General features: G+C 41.9%; 2 protein-coding genes and 1 non-coding gene across 4 annotated transcripts in view; 1 reads left to right on the forward strand and 2 right to left on the reverse strand.

The window, feature by feature from the left end:
- The window catches only part of LOC112169814 (long chain acyl-CoA synthetase 2), a 38,410-nt gene extending 34,257 nt beyond the window's left edge, over positions 1-4,153 (reverse strand). The window contains exons 1-11 of one of the 2 annotated variants that reach the window (XM_040508151.1): positions 3,757-4,153; positions 3,247-3,310; positions 3,049-3,138; positions 2,816-2,872; positions 2,566-2,614; positions 2,042-2,118; positions 1,727-1,766; positions 1,544-1,638; positions 1,275-1,439; positions 239-349; positions 26-113 (exon numbers count right to left, since the gene is read on the reverse strand). In XM_040508151.1, coding sequence (XP_040364085.1) covers positions 26-113; positions 239-349; positions 1,275-1,439; positions 1,544-1,638; positions 1,727-1,766; positions 2,042-2,118; positions 2,566-2,614; positions 2,816-2,872; positions 3,049-3,138; positions 3,247-3,310; positions 3,757-3,902 — 982 coding nt within the window. In that variant the 5' untranslated portion in view covers positions 3,903-4,153. The remainder of the gene's footprint in view (positions 1-25; positions 114-238; positions 350-1,274; positions 1,440-1,543; positions 1,639-1,726; positions 1,767-2,041; positions 2,119-2,565; positions 2,615-2,815; positions 2,873-3,048; positions 3,139-3,246; positions 3,311-3,756) is intronic. The other variant, XM_024306873.2, reaches the window with a different exon arrangement.
- TRNAI-AAU lies at positions 3,454-3,527 on the forward strand. The gene has a single exon. It is a non-coding gene; the product is annotated as a tRNA-Ile (tRNA).
- A 4,167-nt stretch (positions 4,154-8,320) lies between the features above and the next one.
- Positions 8,321-10,586, reverse strand: LOC112168780 (RING-H2 finger protein ATL65). Its single transcript, XM_024305698.2, is given in 2 exon segments — positions 8,321-10,415; positions 10,418-10,586. Coding segments are annotated over 2 exon segments (1,203 nt in total). The 5' UTR covers positions 10,476-10,586; the 3' UTR covers positions 8,321-9,270.
- Between the last annotated feature and the right edge of the window lie 1,645 nt (positions 10,587-12,231).

The following is a 12,231-nucleotide window of genomic DNA, read 5'->3' on the forward strand; positions in this document are numbered from 1 at the left end:
GTTCAAATTGATGAATCTGTTTTACCAGTGTATATACGGTCATAAACTCGAGGAACCCCACAAAACGTAGTAGGCTTTAGTTCCTGAAGGTCGTCCAGTAAAAACCTGACATCCTGCAAGTCCAACAGCATTCACATTGGACAAATGTTGAAGTTGGTAAGTAAGGAAGAGAATACCAATCAAGTTTAATAAGGAAACTAAAGAAAAAGAATATAGCAAGAATGACGCTTATACTTACACCTCGCCAGAAGCCTATTGAAGATCCCTTGTAGATGCAATAGCTCTCGATTATTTGGTCATATATATGGGCCAACGGGAGAAACGAAAAATATGAATCTTCTTCTGTACACTGTAATAGAATTTATTTTATGTCAGTAGTCAATATTATCGCCATCAGGGAAATGTCAAATTGTTAATTGAGTTCAGTAACTAAACTTCATAAAAAATATAATCCTTAACCATCTATTGGTAATACTTCAACAAAGTTACTTTGGAAAAATATGAACTATAATCTGCAAATAAGCACCTTTCAGAGAATGACCATACTAAAAATTGTATAAGCACCCTCAATTTAATTAGTTGGTAGAAAATCTTTCATTTGATGGCCAACCACAAAGCTTTCAGCATAATTTGACCTAATATGGATCCAACTTCTGTCAAAATGGAAGTATAAATTTCCCCTAGTTGAGGGTTACGATACAACCCAAACTTTTATTAATCATGTCTTGGCCATAGCAACACATCTTGAAGATGTTACAATAAACTATCACTGCTCGCTAAAGTGGATTGCATCTACATGATTTAAACTTTTGTCTGTATAAATAGCATTTTAAACAGGCACCCCATATATGTATGGAAACAGAATAAGGATCACAGTTTTCATTTACGAATGAGGAAATAATTTCATATTGATAATGCTACAAAATCCAAAACAAAAATGACCTTGTATTGGCCTTTTCAGGGACAAAACTACTAAATCTCTATGACCAAAACATGTTCTCTGCAAGTTTATTTGCCTCTGACATATAAATGAGGTACATTTATGCTACAAAACTGTGCAATAGACCAAACACGGGTACTGGACCTGGTGAAAATTAATCACCAGATTGCACCCCAAACAACTCATGACAAGTTACAGGAGCTATTCTGCCTCTCTCTTTTTTTTTATCTTTTTTTTTAGAGAGAGGCAGAATAAGCATTAATTCAGAAACATCAAGCTAGAATATGTTTAAAAGCTAGGAAATTGAAGATGTTAACTGTGTTAAGTTATTTACCACTCTATCTGTTAGGAAAAGTATATGGTCTGTTGACAATACTTCCAACATTAATGCTGCATTAGTAATGATTACGCCTTTTGGTTCTCCAGTCGTTCCACTTGTATACATTATTGTGCAAACAGCAGTCCTCTGTTTTTGAGGTAGTTCATAATCTGAATTTCCCTGAGCAAATGAAAGATAATAGATGATTTTATATTGTTGAAAGTTAGTGCCCAATCCTTTACTGAAAGAAGAACTTAATTGAGAAACCAGTGTTAAGAAGTTACCAACTGAAAGAATTCCTCCCACGAAAAGCAAGATACCCCCAGTTCTTCTGCTTCCTTCTTTTGAGTGCTAGAAACATTCGTGAAGCTGACAATTGCTGAACAACACAGATGTATACCTTAGATATAATCCTAACAACTTGGAACTCAAATTTGAAGTATTTAAGGAAATAGTATATGACCTACTTTTTAAATGCGTAGAACAGTTCGGAAGGCATAATATAATCTGCAGAAAGAATTACCAGGTAAGGATCTTAGAAAGAAAGAAAAGGAGAGGGAAAGAAATCTTATATAAACGGAGTGCATATTAGGAAAGGAACTAAGATTAACCATCAAATATATATATACAAGACAAGGTGCCCCTTGTAATTATATCATGTTTACTACAACAAAATTGGATTATGAATGTTCTAGTACCGAAAATATAAGACACTAGTGGCTTCAAAGTTCAAACATATATCTAGTTATGATAATGAGATACTAGTTTGGAAAATAACTCACAGCAGGGATCTTGTTCTCTTGAACAAAAGCTATTGAAACTTCAGCATGGTTGATGATGAACTCAACTGCATTAGCACCTGCAACATAAACCATGAAATGTCATTCAAATAAATTTCAAGGGAAACTGAAAGTTCACCTTCCAATTTTCTCCCTACACCTCCCACAACTTAATTCCCAAAACGTCCCCCTTATACCCTGTAGAATTCAAAAAATGTTTGGCACGTTTGGTGGTTTGCTACTAAGCTTTTGTTGTGGCTAGCTAGCAAACACTTGGTACTCTTCAGTAGTTTCCAACAGAACTGTAAGTTGTTGTGAAAAGTCCAATAGACAACTACCAAGTATTCAGTAGCCAGCCACTGGATACAGGTCAATTCAGATTTATAAACGATGGTGAAGTGGTAGATTTTGAAAAGGAAAAAGTTTAAGATAATTTAGAATTTCCCTTCAACTAAATTGAAGTTCACTATCTGCCACTGGAAAATGATACATGCACTAACAATTCTTGAAAAAGAAAACAAGCATACCAAGGGTGTCGTAAAGTGGAACATATGTAATCGCATGGCTGTTACAGGCCTGTAAAAAAAAAAAACAAAACAAAACAAAAGCATAAGGCTAAAAAGTCGCACTCTTTCTAGTAAGATTCAGTCCCCAATAGTTCAATACTTCCACCAGTCACAAAAATGTGCTCTCAACAGTCAACATAGCATTTCTTCATTCTAGTGTCTTGCATAATATGCACATATATGAAACAAAGAAATACAGTATTGCTATTACCTCCATTGCAATAATCCATTGGGAGCAATTTGATCCATATATACCACAACGATCTCCCTGCAAACATTGAAACATATAAAAAAAGCAATCTTTTTTCCATTTCACAGTTACTATTCTCACTACCATTATTATACATCAACTCTATAACACATACACCTATTTCACTAAGAACACATTTTTCTTCCATAAAAATGTTACACACATAAATACATAAGTGGAGAGGTGTGACTTACAGGATTGACACCACGGCTTCTGATGGCCGAACCCATACGAATGGCTGCATCATAGACCTCTTGATAGGTACTCCACACATATGGACCCGCCTGTCATTTTGCAGTAAACAAAATTGGCATTAGTATTTCCTATTAACAAAATTGAGCTCCTGGGTTTCAATGGGTTGCTGCCATTGCTCAAATGGAAATGGAAGGTACCTTCTTCGCGTTGACTTGGCGTTGACCAAGCATTCGACCGCTTGGGTTCCTCTTAACCGAGTCACTGCCAGTGAAAACAGAGTTTCAACCATCATCTCATACTAACAATTTGAATCCAATCAGACCAGTGAGCCTTTTTGAGTGCTCATATCCCCCTACCACATTTCTTTTGAGAATTGTATCCAGTTCTTATCCTACTTATCAACTGGCCTATTAGCTCAGCTGGTTAGAGCGTCGTGCTAATAACGCGAAGGTCACAGGTTCGAGACCTGTATGGGCCATTTTTCATTGAAGCTTTTTTCCTTTTTTCGATTTTTACCCTTTTTCTTTTCTGATTCTAATTCTTCCAACTAACACAGTCAAAAAATTTCAGAAATGCTATCATTCTACTTTGAATCATTGCATGCATAATTTCCCAAGAAATAAACACATTAGGATTCACAATACATGTGACACTCGATTTAACGTACATGATCAATCCCATAACGCACACGAACAAATGTCAGATACCTGAGAAACTGCCACGGTGACTCGAACCCCTCCGGCAACTCCAACAGCCCATCTTTAGCATAAATGCTCCGATACACCGGCCCTGCCGACGGCCTCCCATCAGCGGCCGGCCTCGCCTCCTCCACCTTCACCGCAAACTGATCCATCTACCCTAAATTTTGATGAAACCACCGCCCACCAAGCTAAACTCAAAGATTCCGAAACTAGCTGGGTCTGATCGATACAGACTTCAAAACAAGTATAACATGAAGATGGAGCTAGCTAGCAAGCAACTTGGTGAAGAATGAAGATAACCATAAACAGAAAGAGAGGTGGGGGGAGGCTTGGTTCAGCTGAGGGCAATAAATTGTGGGTATTGCTTTGGGGAAAGATAAAATATCTGTCTGATCAACCAATTTATAGCGGCGTTTATGAGGTTTTTGATGAAGCTAGCTGGATACATATGCATGTTAGGAAAATACAGGTGGGAAAATATAACTGTTTGTAGTACTGCATTTAATGGTAGATGAGTTTGGTGAAGTTGCTAAGCTAGCTCTTGGACTACTTTTGTTTCTTGGTTTCTAATTACTACTACTGAACTTAATGGTGAAGCCTTAAAACTATGTTGATGATGAGGAGGACATTAAGATTAACAGGTTTTTGGGTCCATTTGGTTTGATTTGGTGAGATGGGTTTTCTTTTCTACATAGCATAAATAGAATGATTCTCTTATTTTTTTAGGAAATAATTGATTAAGCAGTCTAATAGGGTGATTGCATGCAGGCATGATTGTGATGGTGATACATGGTGATGCCATATGGAGCATTAAGTGCATGCGTGATATATCCACTTCCAGCTAAGTGTACATTGTTATGCATATACAACAGGACCAAGTAGTGTACTAGGAGCAAGAAATGGGGATATTCTAATTATTTATACTTGATCAACAAAGATCGTTTCTAGAGGGTTAGAGCGATTAAAACGATTAAAACGCTCTCGTTCTCTCTCATAGCTAGGGTTTTCTCTCGACAAAAATCTTCCTCGTCCGGCGGCGCACCCGCGTCGGCGTGGGCCTCTGGTCTCGTCGGCGTTTGGCGCGTGCAGCCGGACGGGCACTTTCCTCCTCGGAATTCTCAGATTTCTGGCAACTTTGGCAGGTTTCAATCTCAAGCGTGGTCTAGGAGAGATGGAAGGGAGGTGGATGTCAGGGTGGGTAAATCGATTTCGATCTGACCTTCTATGGTCGTGGGCGATCGTAGGTGCAGAGTGGTACTGGAGTGGGGTTGATCGGCGGCGGGATTGGGGTTCTCCTATCAGTGGTGATTCCAAAAGGGATATGCTGCTCTTTTGGGGTCGATCACTGATTTGGGCGGAGGTCTATGAAGGTTGGTGGTGTGGTTGGATGGCACCGGATCGTTCGCGGCGCGGCTGGCGGAGGAATGAGCGATCTGCAGCTCTGACGGTCTTGGCTTGGAAGATTGGTGGTTGGGCCGAGCTTGGCGGGAGGGATCTTGGTAATTCGCTGGAGGTTCTTCTAGGCAATTCTATGGATTCCGATGGTATTTTTTTGTTTTTAGTGCTATTTCAGTTTTTAGTTTAGGTTTTTGGCTTAGTCTAATAAGTCCCTACTCCTTTGAGCTAGGGTTTTGGAGTATTGTTATGGTAGGTGTGTCGTGTTATTCCCTGGAACTCAATTTACCTTTTTGTGGTCAAAGTAATGGGGAGAAGCTCCTGCACATGGTCTGGCGGTTTTGGGCCATGGTGTTGAAGGGAGTATCTTTCCTCTTGAGATTGGCTGTGAGGATGTACTTTGTCTCTTGGGTTAGTATGGATGAAGTGCCGTTGATATGGCGTTATGTCCGGGGACTACATGTTTTACTCTCGGTGTTTTCTTGTTGTCAATGTGGTAGTGACTTGCTCTTGCACGTGGTCTGGTTGGATTGGGACACGGTGTGGATGAAGGGGAAGTGGCTGTTTGTTATGTTGGCTGCAGGGATTTATCGTGACTCTCGGAAATTGTCTTATGCTGTAGCCCGAGTTGAGGGGCGATTGGTTTGGTTAGGGGTTGGGCCCTTTCGGCTCATGGAGGTCATTTTTGATGACGGACCCGTAACTGGTTTAGGTTTTAGGGAGGAGAGTGGGGAGTTTATGTCCACCACCGGTCATTCCCGTATGATGTAATTTTGGTTATTATCAATAAAGGTTTCTTATTCTCAAAAAAAAGATCGTTTCTAACATTTTTATAACTAAGATTTGCAGTGTTTGATAACATTGTTTCAACATTAAATTATATTAAATTTGAGTGATGATTTTAACTCACCAAATTGTTATATATTTTCCATTTACATATATTCATTTTAGCGATATTTCCATTTACATATACTCATTTTAGCAATATATTGCAAGTGATAAAATGGAGTGTTGGAATTACTCTCATTAAATTTAATAATACAGGGACTGGACCCTAAAGATAGAGTAAGTTTAATATAACAAATTTGGCTCAATTTACATATCATCCTTGCGGCCTAATCAATCTTCTCTCTCTCGTTCCAATATTATATGGAGTGTCTGGGACAGAGGAAGTACAATTTCTACTACATGAGTCGGGACATTTGGAAAACCAGTCCAACTCCAGCATAAATTTCCCTCTGAAGAAGTCAAATTTGAACGTAAATATTCGTTTGCGGAAAGATAAACAATATAAAAGAAAATAGGAAGAAAAAGAATGAAAAACTCCATTGATGAGTTACTATTCGGGCAATCCTACGATGGCTTATCCACTGAAACAAGCATGAAGGATGCATTGCATGTATGCAGGTGAGGTTAGATGTGACGAAAAGAACTTAATGCAAAGATTATCGTTGCCCCAAATCTATGTAGCCCCCAAAATTGTTGAACCGATTTTTAGGCTTTCTTTATTGGGTACTCAATCCAACTAAATGTCACACTGTGTTTGACATTTGGTTCAAGACTTAAAGTACTGGTATCTAACAGCTGGCCCACAGATCTAACACCATGGTGATGGTTAGGGCTGTCAATTCCGACACGACCCGATAACACGACTCGAAACCCGCACGAAATAAAGCGGGTTGAACCCGCACGATTAAAAAGCGGGTCAGCCATGGGTCAACCCGCCATGACCCATTTAATAAATGGGTCGGCCACGGGTCAACCCGCCAATACAAAGTGAACCCGTATAACCCGATTATGCTATACTTCATCCTGAAATTTTAGACGTTGAGAGTATTTGATCATAGGATTAGACAATTTGAAATATTTTACTTTATAATTATTGGATTTAATTATTTATGAATTATATATAATTATTTATATTCTTCGTCTTGTAGAGTTTTTTGTGAATTTAATCAATTTATGCATTTTTTTAGTTAAATTGGTCGCATTGTTAACCCTTAAATTGGTCATTTTGTCAAACACGACACAACCTATTTATTAAATGGGTTAAGCGGGTTGGAAACGGGTAACCCGTTTAATAAATAGGTTGGGTTTGAGTTTAAATTTTTTACACGATTATTAAATGGGTTGGGTTTGAGTTTGTATCTTGCCACACGACAAATACCTTGACCCGACACGAACCCAACCCGACACGACCCATTGACAGCCCTAGTGATGGTAGTCACAAACTCACAATCTGAAGCTTCTTCAACGTAAGAAATGAGAAAGTCACCTTCAGTTACCATTCCTACTGAAACCAAAGGAGCCCATGTACCAATAGGTTTTCGATTATCAACTACATGGATGATCCGTGCAGACCGTTCTCTTGGTCTTGGATACACAAAAAAGCGAATTGCGCAGCTCACCTTGTTGCTTCACTTAGTGTGAAGAAGACGTCCTCGGATGTTTGGATTGACTGACCGCCGTCCTCCCTAATCCACATACTTTCACGCGATGAGTTGCGGTGTCCTCCGCCGGAAATTTCTGTGGGTCTGAATTCATAGGAGTTCTGTTTTTTTTTTTTTCTTTTTCTTAATAAAGGCGTTCTGTTTTCTTCTTGCTGTTTCTTTTCTTCATCGACGTACTGTTTCGTTTAATTAAGCTTGGTTAGTTTGTGCTTTTTTTCTCTTTGGTTTGGGCTTATCTAGTCTTCCCTCTCTTTTGGGCTTGTGACTACGAACGCTATGTTTCTGTTGCTAGGCCTGTTGGCTGGTTGTGCCTTTTTCTGGCCTTTGTTTGAATGTTTTTCACGACCAAAAAGAAAAAAGAAAAAACTACATGGATGATAAAGAAAATTCCTTTACAAGGCTGGCAAAGCAATTCTAGTGATCAAGGTGGCTGCAGACGCGATTCCATATATGTAACCCTATGTGCATTTTTGGACTGAATGGGTGGCTAAATTTTGTGATGGAGATAAATGGGATACATATATACGTGCTAATGGGAGGTGTAAGTGGATTTGGATTCTGAGATTTAGAAGTGTTCAATCAAGCGTTATATTCGCTAAAATGGTACATAACTACATATGACGAGTAAATAAAATATGCGTAGTGAAGAAATGATCAAACAAACTACCAGACTGCAAAAGCAGCCTATCCTTGAGCAATACACTGGCCTCAGAGAACTAGAGAACTATAGCAAGCTCACCTATCCTTGGAGCAATATAAACACTACTGACCAACAAGATCAGCGGTACATTCTTCATCTAAAACAACAATCGAAAGCGCGATTTATTTCTTTTTACAAGATGAAGAGCACACAAATTGTATCCAGTAAAACGTAGTTGATCTTGATCCAAATATGCAACACAAAAAATTGCTCCAATTAATCTCTACAAAGAAATGAAAACTCATTGTCTCAATAGAATTACACGTAATCCTTCCCTCCCAAAAAATGAAGCACGACTCTCCAATTCTCCATCATCACACAATTGTAACCCAAAAAGAACCCCCACAAAACCCACTTTCGCATTGACCTTTTCCCCCCAATGTGGACACCTGCTCCCTAAGTCAAACAACTGAAACAAGGACAGTGACAAACACTGACTTAGCTCTGATATCACCACCCTATCTCAAATCCCAGAACCCAAATCCCACTTCAAATCCTGAGTCCACCTTTCTTCTTCTTTAATCCACCAAAGCCAGAGTGACACCACGCCACCCACACCAAGCCCTAAACCCTAAAAACGACTTGTCAGTTTCCCCCACATGAACATTGTCGGTGAAGAAAAATGAGGTAAAGCTCTGCATGAAAAGGCCACCCCAACCTTTTTCTTCCAAACAAATAAATGCCGCCAAAACCCATTTAATTTTCTGCGTTTCGTTTTGTTTTGCGTGCGTTTCACTCCCTCTCTCGTCTATTCTGGGCATTTAATGCCTTCTCATCCCTCCATTAATGACCAGCACCAGCCTTCTTTAACTCTTCATCATCCCCCCATTAAAACCGACCCCATTTCCTTTAATTCCACCCAGACCCCCATCTCCCACCGTCCGTTTTACTCCGCCTTCCCTCCATCTCCTCCCTCCACGTGTCCCTTCCGAAATTTTAATTGCGCTCTCTGATGTAACGCACGTTCTTTACCTCCTATCTTCTGTTAAACCTCTCCGGCGACAACAGCGCCTCGGGGTCGCCGCACCGGAGCCGGCTTGACGAGAACGCCGCCGCGGTCAACGCCGACGACCTCATGAACATTGGGCTCGTCATCGACTTCGTCCGCCGGGAAGAGCCGCCGCCGGTGGAGAATCTCGCGCTTGACTCCGACAGCGGGAAGAAGCCTTTTCGCCGGAAGAAAGGCGACTTCATGTTCATGCCTCGGTGGGACCGGAACGAGAAGACCCGGGGCTTCGTCAGCGATCCGAACGGCGACGGCCTCTTGCTCCAGAAGCTTCCGCCTCTCCGGTAACGCCACGGCGACGCCGTCGTCGGCTCCGTCACCATCATCCGCTCCGAAGCGGAGCTCCGCTCGAATCCGAACGAGTACGACCGCTTGAGGACGAAATCTCCGCCGTTGATTCGGTCCTCCCAGTAATTGAACGTCCTCCGCGGCGACTGCTCCTCCGCGCAGGGAGTTATCTCCGCCGTGGACTCCGTCTCTCGCGGCGGAGTTTCCGCGAGAGGCTCGAGAGCCATGCTGCGAAGGAGCGCGTCGTCGAGGCTCGGCCGGATTCTGGCGGCCATTAAGGGAATGAAGGGAGACTCGGGACGGAATATTCCGGCGCGGCAGAGCGGACAGTTGGCGTGGGACCTGAGCCACATGTCGATGCAGTCGACGTGAAAGGCGTGGGAACAAACCGGAAGCGTCCGGACGTACTCGTCGTCTTCGAACTCGATCAAGCAGACGGCGCAGTCCTTGCTCCGGAGGCCGGTCTTGGCGGTGTATAGCGACAGCGGTATGGTCTTGATCACCGACTCGTCGAGGCCGTATGGGGAGAAGACATGGAAGCCGTCCGTGGGGTCGAACGACGAGTCGTAGGGCGGGGAGTCGAGGTCGCCGATGGAGGAGGGGAGGTAGGAGCGGCGGCGACGGCGGCGACAGTGGCGGGAGAATCGGATGATCGGGGGGATGACGTGGCGGGAGATGAGACGGGAGTAGGTGACGATTAAGAAAGCGGTGGCGACGACGACGACCATGGCGATGAGCGGCGGGGAGAAGTCGATGGGGAGCTTGGACGGCGGATATGATGAGGATGATGCATGGAGGAGAGTGTCGTTGGGGTTTGTGAGGGGGTGGAGAATGTTGGGGTGGGGGAGGGTGCAGGGGAAGGGGATGGGGACGCGGCGGGAACCATTTTTACGGAGGAGGAATCATGGCGGTGGTGGTGCTGCTGCTGTTGGGGGGTTTAATGGAGAGTGGGGGGCAGTACTGTAGTATTGTAGAGTCTGTTGGAAGGGGAGGGCTTTGGGGGTTGTGTGTGGGAGGGGTTTAATGCGAATTATGAAATGGTTGACTGTGTGGTCTTATGACACGTCAGCCTCTGATGAATTGAAGGCCGCCAGCTAGCTTTCTTCCACTTGGATTCCCTAGGGGATATTTTACCCTTTGTTTTTTGGATTCCCTTGGGGATATGATATTTTGCTTGTTGAGACTTACGACTTACGGGAAGTAAATACTGTTAATTACGGGTTTCTTTCTTATTTTGGGACTAAAGTTTGATAAAATGTCGGCCTGAGCTCGGGTCGGGCCGGGCTCAAAATTTGGTGAGACCGAGACTGAGATCGAAATAGTCGGTTCGGGCTTTTTCAAAAATAGAAACCAATAGAAACCGATCTCATTCGGGTCGGTTCAGTCTTTCGGATTTTTTGGTCCCAAAATTCAGATAGTCGGAGATTACTGTTTTCTCACTTTTTCAAAGACTCATCTGAAATTCTGGATTTCCTGGCAATTTTGCCCCTCATTTTGTTACCTAGAAATCTAGGATGCATATCAAATTGACAAACTCATTAACATAACTGATCATACAACACTACAGCCTTAATGGCTGAGATGGTTTATTAAAAGTTTACAATGCAAAGTCACAAATCACAATTACATTGTCCAACTCATTAAACAACTATCCATGAACTGTGGGATGAATTCATGAACTCATTAAACAACTCATCGAATGACGAATTGTGGGATGAATTTTCCGTTGATGCCATGAACTGCAATATAGGAATGAACTGGCAAGAAAAATTTCCTTAAAAAAAAAATGTTAATCTAACCAAACTTTTCCAATCTTACCAAGCTTTTACTATTCGAACAAACATAAACAAAAGTATACAATAATTGTACCAAAACCCAACAAACAAAACTAATTAACTAAAAGAACTCAACAAGATTGAGATAATATGTAGAGAATTCAAGGATAAATGTACCTATGAGTTGAAAGTCAAAGGGACGAAGGCCTAAAACTAGGCCTGGGGATGGACATTCAAGCCTCTCTGATCACAGCAAATGCTTCCTGGGATGGACATTTCTTTTGAATTGGTCCGTCAATAGCGAAAACAGTCAATACTCAATAAAAACAAACTAATCATAGAACTGAATCCTGAAAGGGAAACTAGCATAGAGAAAAGCATACATGTTTCTTCTTTTGATCAACTGCACACTCTTTCTTCTATTTTCTTTGCTCTCCAAATGGCTTACAGGGTAAAGACACAGCCACTTCGTCGACAGTCCCAATCAACCACTCGAATCCCAAATTCGAACACCCTAAAACATGGACACCCAAATCAATTCAAAGACAAGGGGAGAGAATTTCCGGATTTAGTTCGATTCACGCAACGATGACAACCTCTCTCTCTCTCTCTCTCTCTCTCTCTCTCTCTCTCTCTCTCTCTCTCTCTCTCTCTCTCTCTCTCTCTCTCTCTCTCTCTCTCTCTCTCTCTCTCTCCTCTCTCTCTCTCTTCTCTTGCTTGATAAAGATGGGGAATGAATTGAGGAAGAACTAAAGAACACGGATTAGTTTCGAGAGAGAGGCTGAGATGTTTTGAGAGGGAGGCTGAATGGATCACGAAAATGGGTTAGGGTAGGCCACTAGGCTGTGTTAGTGTTTTAGGGTTTAT

The sequence above is a fragment of the Rosa chinensis genome, chromosome 6 (genome assembly GCF_002994745.2).
Source record: "Rosa chinensis cultivar Old Blush chromosome 6, RchiOBHm-V2, whole genome shotgun sequence".
Lineage (NCBI taxonomy): Eukaryota > Viridiplantae > Streptophyta > Magnoliopsida > Rosales > Rosaceae > Rosa > Rosa chinensis.